Below are 19,222 nucleotides of genomic sequence, written 5' to 3' on the forward strand. Positions count from 1 at the left end.
CAATGTTCAAGCACTGGTCTCCTATCTCTGGGATTGCCTCTGCTAAAGGCTATTTGTTAAGGTTTGATCACCCAGGTCTCAGCTTCCTTCCTGAGAAATCCATAAGTGTCTATGTCCCAAGTTTTCTTTCTGTGTGTGTCTGTCTCTCTGTGTGTCTCTGTATATGTGTGTGTCTGTCTGTCTCTCTCTGTCTCTCTGTGTGTGTCTGTTTCTCTGTGTGTCTGTGTGTCTCTGGGTATGTGTGTCTGTCTGTCTCTGTGTGTGTGTGTGTGTGTCTGTCTCTGTGTGTCTGTGTGTCTGTCTGTCTGTGTGTCCCGGGCAATGGGACAGTAGATCAGGACAATGATAAATACAGCAACAGACCAGAATGGAGCATGCTACCACAACCAAGGCAACTTATAGCAGGAAGGGTTGGCTTGGCCATCATGAATGGGGAGGCAGGACAGCAGGCAGGTGTAAGTCATGGGAGAATGAAGCTAAGAGAACAAGTAAAGTAGATCTTCAAGTAAGACTATGAAGCAGAGAGCCCTTGGAAACCCCAGAAACCAGTGCCACCAACTCGGCACCAAGTGTTCAAATACCCAAACCTATAGGATATATTTCTCATTCAAACCATCATATAGGGCCCAGGAAGAAGATTCAGTGGGTAACTGGCTTGCTGTGCAAACATGAGAATCCAAGATGTCAGGACCCATATGGTGGACATGTCTGTGATCCCAGCACTGGGGGGATGAAGACCAGAGGACCCTGGACAACTCCCCGAGTAGTTAGAGTAGCAAAACAGTGAGCATGCAGAGTCAATGAGAGACACTGCCTCAAAAACACAGGATGGGGAGCTACAGAGGAAGACGCCTAGAATCAGCATCTGGCTCCCAAGCTCAGGCAAGATGTGCTCACTGCCCACACCCATGCACACACCCCAAAAAGAACCACATAAATCCTTATAAATACAACTTCACTTGTAATTTTACCTACCAGCTTTACTCTGTATTCTGAATAACAATGACATTCAAAGAAAAATAATCAGTATTTTATTCCTGTTGGGGGTTGGGGGTGGAGTGAGACAAGGTCTCTCTATGTAGCGCTCAGTGTCTTAGAACTCACTACGTAGACCAGGCTAGCTTTGAACTCACAGAAATCCACCTGTCTCTGTCTCCTCCTAAGTGCTATGATTAAGGATGTGCCCCACCATACCCGGCTAATGTTTCACTTGTAACAGTGGGAAGGCTGCACAAAAAAAGAAATCCCACTTCAACTTATGTGAATCCTGTTTGCAAACGGTAAAGGACTAAGAAACTTATTTATCGCGTGTCTAGTTTCTAGACTAGATGGGTGATGTCACCAACTCAATGCCACACATCATATTAAAATGTAGAACTTTATTCACTGGCAGTCAGTTTGAAATTTGCACCCGGAGTAGAGGACGTCGGGTTTTTAGGACGTTATGACAACATACATAATGGACATTAAGTCCACGAACAAAACAAAGAGAATTTTCAGAAGCCGTCCCAGAATCTCATCTTCCAGGCTCTGGGGTGAAGTAGTAGAAATCAATATCCAGTTTTTGCCACTCATGTTCAGAAAGTCCTGCTCCCTAGAAAACAGAAAAAGCATAGTAAATATCCTGCAATAAGCAAGTGTAGATTCCTTATTTCTGTGGATGAAGACACGCCTTCCAAGAAATGTTCCATCTATTTATAGCCAATCAGTAAACTAAGAGATTTTCACTCACTTTGGCAACTTTATATCACAGTCATTAGCTTTTTGGTTTTATCATTTTTTTAATTTATGCATGTCTGTGTTTCAGTATATGCACATGAGTGCAGTGCCTTCAGAGGCAAAGAAGGATTTAGATCCCCAGTAGCTGAGGTTACAGATGGTTGTGAACCACCTAATGTAGTGCTGGGAACTGAACTCAGGTCCTCTGGAATAGCAGTATTTGCTCTTAGCCACGAAGTCGTTGTCTTAGTTTACTGCTGTGATTGGACACCATGACCAAGGCAACTCTTACAAAGGACAACATTTAATTGGGGCTGGCTTACAGATTCAGAGATTCAGTCCATTATCACCAAGGCAGGAGCATGGCAGTTCCCCGGCAGACATGATACAGGAGGAGCTGATTTCCACCTCTTGTTCTGAAGGCAAACAGGAGAAGACTGGCTTCCAGGCAGCTAGGACAAGAATCTTAAAGCCCATCCCCACAGTAAAATACCTATTCCAACAAGGCCACCCACACTCCAACAGGGCCACACCTCCTAATAGAGTCACTCCCTGAGCTAAGCTTAGTTAAACCATCACAGTCATCTCCAGGCATTTATTTTTCCATGTGCCAAACTTGTCTCTCTTTCTACAAGGAATGGGTCAAGAAACTTCCACCATGATCATCTTCTTTTTAGCTGTCTACCTTGCCAACTAGGGCTCCCATGAGAGAAGCCTATGAAGTCACAGGAGATGCAAGCCATGACAACATCCTTCAGTGACGAATGGCACAGGGTCTTCCTGACTTCCTCAGGACCACTCTTCCATGTGCTGGCCACTGTGTAGAGCACCATGAAGCATACTTTCCTCCAGGTCTCTCGGTTGTAGAAACTTTTGTTTTATTTTGGTTTGAAGAGCTGGAATCTTAGACAGTCATAATCTGTGATTGACTTTCCACATTGCTGGAACTTTTTAAAAAAATATATATTTATGTGAGTACACTGTTACTGTCTTCAGAAGAGTGCATCAGATCATTTTACAGACGGTTGTGAGCCACCATGTGGTTGCTGGAAATTGAATTTAGGACCTCTGGAAGAGTACTCAGTGCTCTTAACATCTGAGGCATCTCTCTGGTCCTTTGCAGGAACTTTTTAACTGAACCGTCTAGTAGGGGGTTAACAGCATTCTTAACTTCCTTTCTAGAAAGTGAGTGGGCAAACAGACCCTTTTGAGAGGGGAGATATATATATATATATCTCCCCTCTCAAATGACCACAGATACCTTAACAAGGTGGCAAGATTTGCATCCAACATTCTTCACTCAAACACAGAAAATGCAAGGTGTGGGCTAAGAGAGACAGAGGAACACTGTGCTCAAATGTCCTCCCACTTCGAGGAAATCTTCATTCCTTTCTGTAACAACTCGCTCCGTTCACCAAGCTCACAACAACCGCTGCAAAGCAAGTTCCTAGAGTCTTTTCTACACTCAACAATTCCTTTTGCTTGCGGTTCAGCCAAGGGGGAGGGGAAGGGAGGGAGGGAGGAGGGGAGCTCAGGAATGACACACAGGTTCAGGAGCAACCTTCCTCCATCAGGTAGCTTCAGCCTTCAGCCTCAGTGTCCTCAGTTATGACTCCTCTGGGGTCCTTTCTATTCTCTCTACGGTGTTTTGAACATGCTTAGCCCAGAGAGTGGCACTATTAGGAGGTGTGGCCTTGTTGGAGTAGGTGTGGCTTTGTTGGAGTGGGTGTGGCCTTGTTGGAGGAAGTGTGTCACTCTGGGCATGGGCTTTGAAGCTCTACCCAGTGCGGAAGAGAAAATCTGTACCTTGCTTCCTTTGGATGAAGATTTAGAACTCTCATTTCCTCCTGCACCATCCCTGCTTGGACACTGCCGTGCTTCCCACCATAATGATAATGGACTGAACCTCTGAATCTGTAAGCCAGCCCCAAATAAATGTTGTCCTTTATAAGAGTTGCCATGGTCATGGTATCTCTTCACAGCAATGGAAATCCTCCCTAAGACACTGTCTAAAAGCAGGAAAATAAGAGTAACAGACAAGTGGTGGAGACAGGGATGGCAAGACAGGCCATTTCTCACCTGAGAGCCTCAGGAGGTGGCAGGTAGCACAGCTCTACCAGTTTCCAGCTCTCCTCTCCTGCCCTCGCTGGACCAGAGTGCTGGGGGGCACAGGTGTTCTCCTAGCAATCTTGGTTCCTGTGTCAAAGCACACAGAAGGTTTCATTGGACTCCAAAGTAGTCCAGCGAACAGAGGCACATCCCCCTGCTCTGGAAACTGCTACAGGACTTTAAAGGACACAGGGAAGGCTGTTGAAGATGGGAGAACAGGACATTTCCAATTTCATTTAAGACAGAATTCGGTGGCATAAAAACTAAAATCTTAACAGAAACATTAAACCAAACTGAAGGATTTTCCTTGTAGGGCACACTTCCACTATACTTTCTAAGGAAACAATTCCCTTGAAATTGTATTTGAACGAATGTTTCAATATCTTTACCACAAAACATAAATACATGTCTATGTAAGAGATTACAACTCCCAAGACTACAGGGTTGGTATTTAAATATTATGAACTTTACAGAGTAGAAAATAAGGCGGTGGATTTATAACAACAACAACTAGGCTGTAAATACGACTGCTATACCCCTCAACCATGGAACTAACCTTTGTGTACTGGGGTGGTTTGAATATGCTTGGCTCATAGGCCCATACTGTTGGGAGGTGTGGCTTTGTGGGAGGAAGTGTGTCACTGTAGGAGTGGGATTTGGAGGTCTCCTCCTATGCTCAGGCTCCACAGGTTACAGAAGAAACCCTCTTACCTGCCTAAGAGTCGGTCAATCTGACTGGTTTCAGATCAAGATGTAAAACTCTTGGCTAGACACTGCCATGCTTCCTGCCATGATGACAGTGGACTGAACCTCTGAACCTGTAAGCCAGCCCCAATTAAATGTTGTCCTTACAAGAGTTGCCTTGGTCACTGAGTCTCTTCTCAGCAATGGAAACCCAAACTAAGACATGTACTTTGTGTCTTGAATATAAAGTTGATGTTGTGTTCAACGGTACTCAGTGCAGGATTTTTCCTGCCTCAGTTACCATATCCCAGCTCTCTGATAGGCTATTTCTCTGAATAGGTTAAGTGACTTCTTTTCAAAAGTTATTGGGACCAGTAAAATTTTCAAATTACATTTTCTTGATTTTAAGTCATTTTATACATATGTTATATGTTGAGTGAGGACTCCAGGTCTAAACATATGGTTCATCCATGTCTCAGTGTGCAGCTCCTATAAACACTGCTTTTAACACAAACACCCTTCTAGTGCAGCTCAGCCTGTCAGAATGGAACTTGGAATCTTCCAGTTGTAGAATCTGACAGTCAGGGAGTTTGAGAGTGTGGGTTGGGGGGGGGGCGGTCTCCATCTCTATTCCATATCAGGCAAACAAGTGAGGATTATGGGAAGTAAATCACATACTTAACGCTTGTGCCAAGTAAATACATACAGGTAAGTTTTGAATTATTTGAATTACAGAAAACCAATTAGAAGATAAGGAACGGCCATCAAACCATGACTCAGCCGTAGACAGAACATAATCTACTCATTAAAATGATGGTACACATCATGAAGCCACAGAGACATCACTTAGAAGATGATGCTTAAATATTCTTAAATTGTCTCAACGTCCCTTACACTCCTAAGCATCATTCTCTTCGAAAGAACCTCACAGCTTCCTTCGGAAAAGCCATGTATCCATATGATCTTCATGATTTCTTCAACTGCATGGCTTCTAGGGACTTGGACCTGACTGGGCAGTAGGGGAATGAAAAAAGACAAATATGGACAGAAACACAGATGAGCTCAGATCAGCTGGTCTGGGCTCTTAGCTGGAGAAACCACAGCATTCTGGAAGCTCCGTGTATTTATTTTATATAAATGTATATTATGAAAAGAGAGAAGGGGTTATTACACGCAGATAAGGACCAGGGGTTACTGCATACAGATAAATGAGGAGGTAGGGTTATGTTATACAGCTGGATTAAGGGGACAGGTGTAGAAAATTTTGGTAGGTATAGTCTCTGCAGGGGAGCAGTCTTTATTCCATAAACACCCAGGGAGAGAAAGCTATGGTGGACGGTCTCTGCACACACTGTCACCATCCACACAGAGACCATTTCCCTCTGAGCCTCACCCCAGGGGAGATGGCTTTGCCATTTTCTTCAAAGGTCTGAGGCTCTGTGGACCTTGACATAGCCACACCCATGTCAACAGTACACATTCACTCAGGGCTCTCTGTGCTCCTTGCAACTCAGGGGAAAGAGATAAATAGTGGCCTAGACATAAAATGGAATGTCATACTATGATAGAAATTAAACTACAGCAATAGGTAAAACTAGGATGGGCCTTACACAGACAAAATTGAATCTCCTTTAGCAAGGCACAAAAGCAATACAAAGCATCAACTTGGAGACGTTTACATACGGTAGAATGTTTGGGCCTTGTGTCCAGTGGAGTACATACATACCCGGGCAGTAATGGGTTAAAGGGCACGGGATGAAGAAGGGAGTGGACGCTGATTTAACGTTCTCCCTGGAACAACACATGTGACAAGAAGCAGCTTGAAGGGGTGGGCTTATCTGAGCTCATGGTTTGAGGGGATACAGTCCCTCATGGCGAAGCAGGAGCATGAAGCAGCTGGTCGTACTGCTCTGTAGTCAAGAAGCAAAGAGAGATGAAGACTGGTCTTCAACTCACTTCTCTTTTGCATTCAGTCCATGGGCGATGGCCATCCCTAATCAGGATGGGCCGCCTCTACTCAGTTAAACTTCTTTGAAAGCACCACCCAATATATACCCAGAGGTGTGTTCCCAGGGTGATTCCAAATGCACTCCTGGTAAAAAATCCAGATCACCCATCACAGGGTGACTAAGAGGTGACTAAGTGGGACAGGAAAGAACCTCCAGCCAGGTTTCATCTCTTGTCAATACATCCTCAGTTACCTTCAAATCATGTGTTAACCTGTACATAAAACATGGTGCGGGATACGCCTGTAATCTCAGCAGGCTAGGGAAGGAAAATTGTGAGTCTGAGGCTAGTTTGGGCTACATAGTAGACTCTAGGCCAGCCGAAGCTATATAGCTAGACCTCTTCTCAATGCCCCAAATGGAAACAAACAAACAAAAAAAGCCAATCCCCTCAAAAGAAATAAGGAAACCTTGCACAGTTTTGTGTGCCCCTTCAGTATTCATCATGGACTTCATGGTTGAAGTCTTGAGATTGGGGAAAAAAAGCAAGAAAAAATATGTGTGGTGACAGTGGTCAGCACATCTATGGTTGGGTGGAAGGCCTGTGGGGGATTCCCACCTCTCCTGCTGTTTCTACTTCTCAGGCCCATTTAGTCAGAAGGCTATTGATCTTACAATATTATGTAGCCAGAAAAAGTCATGTTGCTGACAGCTGTCTTCCTGCTCTGTTAAATTAAAAGTCATCCACGGTGACTGGCTTGGTTAAAGCTATTATTATAATGAATATGAACCAAAGGGGCATGAAATTTATCCTTAAAATGCTCCCATGAAGATAGATCATTGATAAGCTGGCGTGGTGAAGCCAACAGGTTCCAATTTCATTCAAAGCACCATGACGAACAGGAACTTAGCCGTGTCCTGTATGTCTTTTCCCCTTGGTTTCTAGATCTGGATCTCCAGTAGAAGCATGTCCCAGCTTTGTCCTAGCAGCTGCTGTGTCAGCATAAACATGCACAGGATTTACTGTGGATTAAAACACTTGAACATCATGATCCTCCGGTATAATTTTTTTTTCTACTTTGGGATATAATGAATATTCCTGGGTGGTAAGCTATTTAGTAGCGTGCATTTTCAGGAAACTTATTTCCCAGTTGTCGTTCTCAATCTGTGAGGGTTTTTTTTTTTTTTAACTTGCCGACTTAGGTGAGATGTGTGTGCATTTTTGCAGCATGTCTTATCAACCTATCCAGACCCTGTTCTTATCACAAATGTGTTTTTTTTTTAAAAAAAAAAAATCACAAGACAGGACCTCTGATTTCCGATGGGACACTCTAAGTTAGCTGGGGTCAAGTTTATGTCACATGGAAGCACATAAAATAACCCCTCCTTCCACAGGGATACTTCTGCAGGCCTATTCCCCATTTTCAGAGGCCAGGGGAGTCTGTGAAGCATCTTATAGATTGTTACATTAAAAATAGAATGGGTATTAGCATTCAGTCTTATAAACTTCAAAGTTTGTCTTTGACTCCGTTAGGATATTGGTACAAAGAATGTAATTCATCACCAGGCTTCTTTGTTGACTGGGCAGCTCGACAAGAGGCATCATTCACTGAGTGAGATGGAAGGAAGGGATGGAAGACCTTGGTTCATCTGCTTAGTTTCTCTGTGTTTCTTCTCTTTCCTGCTGCTCTGGGCTTGCAAGCCCTTGCTTCTAAGCCGTGGACATTTTTTTCTTATTTTCTTTTCTCTTTTCCTTGTTTTCTTTCTTGTCTTTTTTCCTTTTTTTGTTTTTTAAAATTTCTTCTTCTCCTTCTTTTTTAAAGATTTATTTATTTAATTTATGTACACCATTGCTCTCTTCAGACACATCAGAAGAAGGCATAAGATCTCATTACAGATGGTTGTGAGCCACCATGTGGTTGCTGGGAATTGAACTCAGGACCTCTGGAAGAGCAGTCGCCATCTCTCCAGCTCTCTTTTTCTTATTTTCAATCATGTTTTAAATACACTTTACATTCTGATCACAGGTCCCCTCCCCCTCTCCTCCCATCTCATTCTTACAAACCCCTCCCCCATGACACTCTCCCTTTGTCCTCAGAGAATAGGAAGCCCCCCTTAGGTACCACCCCACCCTGGGACATCTAGTCTCAGCAGGACTGGGCACATCCTCTCCTACTGAGGCCCAACCAGAAAGTCCAGGTAGGAGAAAGGGATCCAATGGCATGAAGTGGAGCCTTCGTCCACATGGAAATAAATACTGATTCCTGGGACCACAAGCATAGTGTATTTTCTAACTGCTTTGGTCCCACTGGGGGAAAAAAAAGCAAGTAAACAAACAAACAAACAAAAAACCCTCTATTAAATAACTAGTTTATTCTTCTCTTACACCTTTCTTTCCCTTAGGTGTGGATTTTTTTCTTTTTGATCAAGGCAAAGGACAGAAAGTGCTTTGTGAGCCTGTCTCACAATCAGAAGAAAACGGTTTTCCTTGGATTCAGTGAAGAGTCTTAACCTCAAGAGTCACGCTTAAAAAAAAAAAAGTGGGGGGGCGGTGGGGGACAGAGCTTTTTTGTTGTTGTTGTTGTTTTCCTTTTCTTTTTTTCTTTTCAAGACAGGGTTTCTCTGTGTAGCCCTGGCTGTCCTGGAACTCACTCTGTGTACCAGGCTGGCCTCGAACTCAGAAATCCGCCTGTCTCTGCCTCCCAAGTGCTGGGATTAAAGGCATGCGCCACCACTGCCCAGCAAGGGACAGAGCTTTCTAAACCTCTTCTGTGTCTTCATCATCATCTAACGGTTAAGATAATATTCGCAGAAGTTCCCTTGAGGTGCATGTTGCAGAGTGAGACCATTGAAAACCATGCTGCAGTAAGTTTTAGGTACCTCCCACAGAGGGTCTGCGGGGAGGTGGGCCCATCCGTGTACTGTGGGCAGTACCAGGACACTGAGCTGCCAGCCTCCTGGGTGTGAAACCATACACACCCAGAACTCTCCCCTCCAGATGTCACACTCCCAAGTCCACTGCCTGGGTAATGTTTTTGGATGAGAAGTTGTTGGAGAACAGGTCATAATTGCAGGGGAACCTGGTCATGCCAGATGACACTAATAGCCGCTTTCCTTGCCAGAACAGGATCCTCTCCATAAATATGAAAGGCTCATGCAATGATGATATGCACATGGAGCCTGACAACCATGAATTTTCCAGAATATTCTTACAGTGGTGAAGAGTTGTTTTACTTCAAGAAATCTGCCCTCAGCCAGTGGGACATTCTCCAGACCACAGGATCAAGAGCTCGGACTCATGATGAGGTCAGCTGAACGTAAGTTGGCTTGGTTTCACCTTGCAGTCCAGACTCATCTTGGACTCCAAATGTGTCCCAGGCTGGCCTCAAAGTGACCATCTTCCGGTACCTCCCAAACAGCAGCATCCCATGAATAAGCCTCCCAGTGGAGTATACGCCAACCTGTATCTATTGTCCCTTAAAACTGATTGGTTTTCCTCTTTGGTCCTCTCCTGAACTTTCACTAGCCATAAGAGAGTGATGGTAAATTATGGTGATTGAGAGAAAGACCTGGATTCAGACCTTCAAGATTTGAACATCATGACTGTGGGTCCTCAGCCATTCATCATGACTCCCTGACATCAGCTAACACGTTTGCAGCTTAAGAGGATGAGAGCCTCTTCCTTTTAGGACGATGAGAGAATTCAAGGGATATTTGTGTCTAGAAAGTCAATATTTAATGGACAGCAGCAATAATTAGTGACAGACTAGCACTTTGCCCTTCAGCGAATCACGTGCAGGCTCCTTTGGGTCCTAAATACACAAAACTGTCAAGACTTTTACTTACCTTGAGATTGAGCATTGCTTCTTCTGAGATCCGCCCTGAGCTCAGGCAGAACTGTTCTTGCATTTATCAGACACATCACAAGTCATAGCATACCACAGCTGTCACCTGCCTGTCCCCACCTGTCACCTACATGGCCTCATCTGTCAGTTACCTGCCTGGCTCCAGCTGTCACCTGTCTGGCCCTACCTGTCAGTCACCTGCATGATCCCATAGGCAGCAGGTCCAGGTTCCTGGAAGGTGGGGCCCAGGTGACAGGCCCAACAAGTCTGTGACATTAACTGGTTTTCAACAAGCATTGACTTATAACTATGTTTAAAATAGACGCATTCTTGGAAGACTCAGTGATCTTGTTCAAATGAAAAGCACAATGAGAGAAACATAGACTAATTTTCTCAGAAGACTATTTAAACAAGGAGACCTCAGAGCTGAGTGTTTTCTACTTGTCTCAATTTGGAAAGTGCTTTGTGTTCCAGGGAGGGCTTTGTTCATTAACATTGTCTTTTTGAACTTGACAAGTTCTATGAAAGCTCTGTTGAGATGGTTTTGCTCTTTCTTCAAGACTTGCTTGTAATGGGGGAACTGAGTCAAGTTGCTGGCATGTCACAGACATTTGGCACAGGACTGTCAGGGCCCGAAGTTGTTTATATTTGAAGCCACCGAGGGACCCAAATTTAAGTTATTTGGGAATTAACTGAAAATCTGTGCACCTTCAATAACAAATAGATTTTGTATGCTCTATACACTTCTGAACTGTCAGCTCAAGTTATATTTTCTGGACTAATGAAGGCACCACTCAATGATGCCCAAAGTTGAATCTCGTCAAGAGGGAAACCTAATACCTAGCAAAGATTTCATCAGTAGGAACTGTGGATCAGAGAAAACATGTATAAAGTAAAGGAATAATCTATGCCGTTAAAATGCTTGCAGTCCTGATTGCCATAGCCTGCTTACTGATTAAGACATAATTTCAAGGTGATTTGCCCCCTCCTAGCAAAGAGAAATAATTAGGAGTGAAAGCATTTAAGAGATGCAGAGCTAGAGAGATATTTTTTTTTTCTTTTTTTTAACGTCTTCTCGTTTGACACATGAAGTCTCAAGAGGTACAGACTTGGTCAGGTCATTGGTCATTGTTTTCACAGCTGGGGGTCGTAAGTGCTTTAGCACCTTTTGAACATTTAAAATAGTAGGTCTGTGTTTCACCAGAGTTCATTATTTGTTAAAAAAAAAATCGGCCTCCCTCTCCCTTTCCCTCCCTCTCCCCTCTCCTTCCCCCCTCCCTCCCCCTTCCCTCCCCCTCCACCTCCCCTCTTCCCCCTCTCCCTCTCCTTTTCCCTCTCTCACACACACTCACACTCACCCACACTATACCACCACCACCCCCTGCCCCAGCCCAGCATCTTCGATTCAGGCCAACATATAACCAGAAAGTTCCGAGTGATGTAAAACACGAAGGGACACAGGAAAATATCTGTCAGGTCAGGGCTCCATGACAAACTTGACAGGGCAAAGTTCGATCGAAAACAAAGACATACTTGGCCACATTTGAGCAGCGAACAAGGAGAAGGGATGAGAGTAAGATCTGGAGCTGGATGGAACTGGTTTCAATCCTGGCTGACTCTGGTCCTTGGAAGAGGGATATTACTTTATCTGGCAAACAGAGACAATGACATCTGTCTGGCAGGCGTCTTCAACATCTTGATTCATCGCTAGAGTAAATTCGCCCTCCACCCTTTGATGTTAGACTCACGGGACATCAGCAATTGGAAATGAATACCATCTTCTCTCAGTCGGAGAGACCGAAGCCCAGAGAAGATCAATAACCTATCCGAGGCCATATACGCTCAACAAGCTGGGATTTGGACTTGGAAAGAAATCTGTTTGACACCAGAGCCACAGGCTTAACCGTTGTGTGACTTCTAAGGACTGATAACAAAAGCCAAGAGCCTAGCATGCTGGCTATGCTCAATAAACACTGAGATGAATCATCAGAACCACGGAGTCATCCCAAAGTCAGCCCTCCTCTGTGCCCAATCAGGAGAAGAAGGCTACTCATTCCAAACCATCTCTGCCATTTTCTTCCCCTACTCCACCTAGTCCTCTGTTTCTTCTCATGTTCCCGCCATGTCCCACACAGCTATGGCTTCCCACCCATCCATGGCTACGCATGCCTCAGCCGCTCAAAAGCCAGCTTCCTGGCTCTAAAATGAACCACGGATTTGTTCTCATGAACAAAATTTGTCCTCTTGGGCTAGAGAGATGGCTCAGCAGTTAAGAGCACTGTCTGCTCTTCCAGAGGTCCCGAGTTCAATTCCCAGAGACCACATGGTGACTCACAACCATCTGTAATGGGATCTGATGTACTCTTCTGATGTGTCTGAAGACAGCTACAGTGTACTCATCATATATATATAATAAATAAAATCTTTTTTTTTTAAAAAAAGCATCCTCCTCCTCCTCATCTACTCCTGGGGCTCCTGAAGGCTAGGGGTTTTAGTTACCGTGTTCTCACCACTAAATAAGCTATACATTGACCCTTAAATTAGATAAGCATGGGTGAGCTGGTACTAGGGACATCCTTCAATCCAAATGCCCAAAGTGTTACCATCCACTAAGCTTCTACCTCTTCCATGGTTGACACAGAGAAAAGTCTCTTACAAGGCCTAGCAAAATGCCCAGTGCTTTGGCTGGATACTCTTTGTATCAGGCTTGGCAAGAAAGCCCCAACATGCAACAGCTCACAACCACTATCCTTCAGATGAGTTGAAGGAAGAGAAATGGGAACTTGAATGGACCGGATGGTAGAGGCCATGGAGGTGTCCTATGCAGAACTTACCTGCTCAAATGAGTGTCATTCCTGGATTGGGAATGGGGGGGTTGGATATAGCGGGATATTTTTCCCACAAGTTGGGAGGAGCTAAGGTGGGAGGAGTAAGGAGAGGAAGAGGAGAAAGAAGAGAAGGGAGAGACAAGAGAGAGAGAGGAACATGGCAGCAGATGTGTGCCAGTCTCTAGCAGTCAAAGGTAGTTGGTATATCTAGGCTGGGTATTGAGTTACACCTCTGATTGTGTGGGCATCTTGATATTGAGCATTACCAAACTCATAAAGCCTTTGGATAATCTAAGCATTAGGAGTCTCATTTGTACTGAGCCCATGTGGATGGCGGGATGGTCTGGGCACAGCCCAGTTTTGTGGAGACAGTGTGGAAGATTGACAGAGCCATCTCCCACACTGGCATCTCATAGCTGGCAGGGCTGGTGTCTCTGGTCGTCCGAGCAGATGGCCTGAGCTGAGCGGTGGCAGTATGCCACCTCCACTCCTAGGCTAGTCTGGAACATGGCGGCTCTGTAACACAAGACAGATCGGGTGCTGCCATTTTTAAAATATTACCACAACAAATATCTGTGGAGTGGAGAATCCTTGAAGTTGAGTATGGAAAAGCATTTGGTAATAGCATGAGGTCAGTGGTTCTCAACCTGTCGGTCACGACCCCTTTGAGGGTTAAATGATCCCTTCCCAGGGATTGCCTGAGGCCACTGGAAAACACGGATATTTACATTATGATTCATAACAGTGGCAAAATTACAGTTATGAAGTAGCAGTCATGGGGGGGGGGTCACCATAAAATGAGGAACTGTATTAAAGGGTCACAGCCCTGGGAAGGTTGAGAGCCACCGCTGCTGGTGTCAAACGCGTTTCAGCATATGTATAATTTCTGAGAGCTTCTGGGTGTTCTCTGAAGGCAAGTTTAGTTAAGAACGCAGGAAGCCTGGTGGGAGAAAGCCAGTTCATGGTTAAATGAGACTATGGCTTCCTTCAGAGAAGGCACGAGAGAGACTGGCAGCAATTATTTTGGTGGCTAAAGGGATGGCGAGGTGTATCTTTGTGTGTATGTATATGGGGGGGTATGTATACGTGCATGGTTTGTGCACATGTACCAACGTGCATGCATATGTGTGCATGTATGCATTTATGTGTGTATATGTGTATGTATACATGTGTGTATCCACATGTATGTACATGTATTCATACCTATGTGTGCATGTATGCACTTATGCGTGTATATGTGTATGCATACATGTGTGTATCCACATGTATGTACATGTATTCATACATATGTGTGCATGTATATATGGAAGCCAGATGTTGACATCAGGTGTCTGGTTTTCCTCTATCACTCTCCACCTGGGTTTATTCTGGAAATAAAGTCTCTCACTGAGCCCAGAACTCACTGATTGCCTGGTGTGGATGGCCTGTGAACTCTGGGGATCTGCTGCTCAACACAGGCTCTCTGATCACCATGGTTACAGACATGCCCCACCATGAAATTTTAATTTTAAAAAATGTATGTACATATATATGTGCATATATGCATACATACATATATACATGAATGGATATATACATATATACATACATGCATATATACATGCATATACACACACATGCATGTATGCATATATACACATATACACATGTGTGCTGTGTGTTCTGTCTACATGTATGTCTGTGGACCAAGTGCATGCTTAGTGTCCATGGAAGCCAGAAGAGCACATTGGATTCCTGGAACTGAAATTAAAGATGGTTGTGAGCCACCATGTGGGTACCAGGAACTGAACCTGGGTCTTCCAGAAGAGCCGCAAGTGATCTTAACCACTGAGCCATCTCTTCAGCCCCTGCACTCAGGTTTTCTGTGGATGCTGGAGATCTCAACCCAGGGTCCCATGCCTGTGCACCAAGCACTGTGCCACCATCGCCCTAACCCAGCAAGGTTTATCTTTAAGTCACTCTTCTAAGCTCAGTAAGCCATTATGAAGATTACGATACTCAGGTTGGGGTCCCCCAAAAGTTCTGAATCATCGAGAAGCCCATTCTCTTATACAAGTTACTCATAAAATAAGCATTTTCTCCTGCCACATGAATGACTTATGGGCTGTTCTGGTCTTGGACCAAGGCTGTACCCAGCAGATATTCAATACACCTTTGCACAGTACAGGCTTATAGAGGAAAACACAGACCCCATCCTCGCCCCTAGAGTCCCAGAGTCACTGTGGAAAGCAGGTGTTTTCTGACAACCTTCCTTTCTATTCTGTGTAAGCATAGATCAGAGAAGGGCACAACAAAGGGAAAGAGGGGGGTGCTGGTTATACCAGAGTGGGAGGCTTAAGGGTGGGGCCACCCCATCATCACAGATCCTAGCTGTACCCTTAAGTCTTGGGTGGTGAGCAAGATAGCACTGTCTTAGGGTTTCTATTCCTGCACAAAATATCATGACCAAGAAGCAAGTTGGGGAGGAAAGGGTTTATTCAGCTTATACTTCCACATGGCTGTTCATCATCAAAGGAAGTCAAGACTGGAACTCAAGCAGGTCAGGAAGCAAGAGCTGATGTAGGAGCCATGAGGTGTGCTGCATACTGGCTTGCTTCCCCTGGCTTGCTCAGCTTGCTTTCTTATAGAACCCATGACCACCAGCCTAGGGATGGCACCACCCACAAAGGGCCCTCCCACCCTTGATCACTAATTGAGAAAATGCCTTACAGCTGGATCTCATGGAGGCATTTCCTCAAGGGAGGCTCCTTTCTCTGTGATAACTCCAGCTTGTGTCAAGTTGACACACAAAACCAGCCGGTACAAGCACCTTCCAGTTCACCCGCAGCGGCGGCATGCACCATTCTGAAAACAAAGACCTTAAAGACTTCAAATGTGGGACAGTTCCATAGGAGCTCGTTTTTCAGACTAATATTCCCTATCAAGCATAGTGCTTGCAGGCTCTGCAATCCAATTGGAAATGGTGGATGATTCTGGAGATTAAATCCGTTGACTGATGGATTTTTTGTAGACAACATTAAAATTGCTGTCGGTACTCAGAGCTGCTTATATACATTATTGCCAAATACCCAACCCCCTGCAAGATAGGTAATAAATCATTTCACAAATGAAGAAACTGAGGGGCAAAGGGGCTGAGTCCCTGTGTACAGTTTTACCACTACTCTTACCCAGCCCTCATCTGTGTCACTGGGATTCACTCTAATGCCTCTGTTAAGATTATTCCTATGCTGGGCGGTGGTGGCACATAGTTTTAGTCCCTTCCAGCGCTCAGGAGGCAGAGGTAGTTGCATTGCTGTGAGTTTGAGGCCAGCCCGGTCTACAGACTGAGTTCCAGGAGAGCCAGGGCTACGCAGAGAAACCCTGACTCGCAAAACAAAACGAACAAAAAAGTTTCTATCTAGAAGTGTACACATGCCCAGGAATGAGACTCCTACAACCCAAGCAGAGAGCTATGCTAGCATATGGCCCTGAAGGACTGGGATATCAGGTGTCAGTTCTGCCCAGGAGGACTGGGCACGGCATCTGGCTCTCTGAATTCCAGGGTCCTCCCTTGCCAGACAGAAAACACAGTGACCTACTTCTCGAGCCTCTGAGAAGTGACCAGCACAAAGAGGCTGCAGAGACAGAGCCGTTGGTTATAAATCTAGTAAGCAACAGGTCTCTCTGACCCAAACCCAGAACAGGAGATAACAACAGGGCACCATGCCTCCTCCAGCTCTCTCACATGGGTCCCTGTAAGTAAAAACTGCCCTTGAAAACACTGGGATTCTATCTAGAGAAAAAACACAGGGAGATATGTCAAGCTGAAGCCCCATGGCTTGGCCAAGCAATTTATATCCAGCGTTATTAATCACCTGCTCCTCCGGTCGTGAGCCAAAACTGAAAGGAAAGGAATAGGGTTCTGATTCATTAATCTCCCTTATCATCAGCCTCATAAAACTTAGAGAGATGTTGAAATGCAGACAGTGGAAACGGGTTCTGGGAGTCAGCGACTTCTATTCCTTCATCATTTCCTATGAGAGGCAAACAAAAGTTTCGCTAACCTCTCCCTGTGTCAACACCACTTAAAAATATAAACCCAACACTTACCGTTCAGGGGTTCAACGGAGCCAAGTCCAAAGTCACGGGAATGGCCGCCCTTCCTTTCAAAAACACCATCTGCTCTCCGTGGATGCGAAGCTCACTGAGCTGTTATTAGTAGCTGGCTTCGAGTGTTTGGCAGAAACCTGAGCCAGAATGTCATGGGGAGGAGGCAAGAGAAACTGACAGACACAGGTGGGATGGAGTCTGACAAAATATACTTACACTGAAGCTCAAGTAAGCTGCTAGGCAGGGACGCCTTTCTTCATGACCGATAGGTCCCCATGTTAGCTGTTCTAAAGCATTAGCAAAGCAACAAAAAAAATCTCCTTCATGGTGAGAACATAGCCCTTTGCTCTCTGCACACTCCTTTTCTGCAGGAATCTGGCTTTTTATAACTGTTTTAGTTTTATTTATGGGTGTGTGTCTGTGTGTGTGGTGTTGCGCGTGTGTGGGTGTTTACGGAGGGCCTGCCGGAGCTATAGTTACAGGTGGGTGACTGTTTGTGGATTCTGGAAACTCAACCCATGTCCTCTGTGAGAACAGTATGTGGTCTTAACTGCTGAGCCACCATAGCAGACCTCTATCTTTAAAAAAAAAAAAAGGTTTATTTATTTATTTTATGTGAGTACACTGTAGCTGTCTTCAGACACACCAGAAGAGTAAGTACATCAGATCCCATTACAGATGGTTGTGAGCCACCATGTGGTTACTGGGAATTGAATTCAGGACCTCAGGAAGAGTAGTCAGTGCTCTTAACCACTGAGCCATCTCTCCAGCCCTCCAGCCTACTTTCTAATATCTGAATATCTTTTCTTGTTTATAGATTTAACCTAGTCTACTTTGATTCTCCCATTTTCAAAATATGTCAACGAATGGATTTTAAAACGTCTACTGTCAATCTTGTGTATGTGTCTGTGTGTAGTTGGGTGGTGGGTGGGGTGTAAGTTAAGGTATGGGTTTCATTCCTTAGAGGATGGTTTCTGAACACGTCGGCCACGACCCCTTTGGGGGAGAGTCATGTTTCAGACATCCTGCATATCAGATATTTACTTTGTGATTCATAACAGTAGCAAATTTACAGTCGTGAAGGAGCAATAAAATAATTTTGTGGTTGAAGGTCACCACAACCTAAGACATTGTATTAAAGGGGTAGAGCATTAGGAAGATTGAGAACCACTGCTTTAGACACTGTCTACTTTTGAGACTAGGTCTCTTACTGACCTGGGACCTGACAAGTGTCCTAGAATGGCTACAGACTCTCAGCAACTCACCTGTCTCTGCCTCCCCAGTGCTGGGAATACACGCACTGCCTCACCCCTGGCTTGTTCATGTGTATTCTAGAGACTGAACCTTAGGTTCCCACACTCATATTGCAAGCAATCCACTGACTCAGCCATCTCTCCAGCTCTGTTATGGATTGTTTGAAGTTTGTTTACTCTCCCATCAGCATCCCTAAACAATCCTAAAAAAATGTATCATAATATTAGAGATGAGGGAAAATGGATCTTGGGGAGGGGTGACACTACATCCACAGAGCAAGCTGTAGAACTGATAGGGTCAAATGGAAACAGACAAGGTGTGGCTTCTGGCTTGAGAGATTCTCTTATTCTGAAAAGCTGTATTTCAAAAATGTCCAGATGACCCCTCTAAGACCCTCACTCACAGTGGACATCAGATTATCCTGATCCACAGCAGAGCAACTTAAGACCCAAGTTCCATTCAACACGACTGTCTTGAGTGTTAAAGGAGAACTTGCATTTACCTAACAGTTACTGGAGTATGTTACTGCACTGCGCCCATCTTTGGGGGAGTGTGCATTAGCTGCCTTATTTTTAAGGTTCCAGTTGTCTTTTATCCTAGTTCAGACCCCATGAACAGTATGACTCTTCTGTTACCAATTTGACTGCACTTAGCGCCACCTAGAAAACACACTTCTGGGCATGGCTGTGAGGGGGTCTCTAGAGAGGTTAAACTAAAGTGGAACAAACCTTACTTAAAGTGAGGGATA

The 19,222-nt window shown here is 44.7% G+C and overlaps 1 protein-coding gene across 1 annotated transcript; it reads right to left on the reverse strand.

The window, feature by feature from the left end:
- Nucleotides 1–1,359: 1,359 nt before the first annotated feature.
- Nucleotides 1,360–17,316, reverse strand: Mrln (myoregulin). The gene is made up of 3 exons (XM_028780241.1): nucleotides 17,221–17,316; nucleotides 3,799–3,915; nucleotides 1,360–1,594 (listed from the first exon to the last, which is right to left on the reverse strand). Exon 3 carries the CDS (start codon nucleotides 1,573–1,575, stop codon nucleotides 1,435–1,437), a length of 141 nt encoding a protein of 46 aa, XP_028636074.1. The 5' UTR covers nucleotides 1,576–1,594; nucleotides 3,799–3,915; nucleotides 17,221–17,316; the 3' UTR covers nucleotides 1,360–1,434.
- Between the last annotated feature and the right edge of the window lie 1,906 nt (nucleotides 17,317–19,222).

The sequence above is a fragment of the Grammomys surdaster genome, unplaced genomic scaffold (assembly GCF_004785775.1).
Source record: "Grammomys surdaster isolate TR1022 unplaced genomic scaffold, NIH_TR_1.0 367, whole genome shotgun sequence".
NCBI lineage: Eukaryota > Metazoa > Chordata > Mammalia > Rodentia > Muridae > Grammomys > Grammomys surdaster.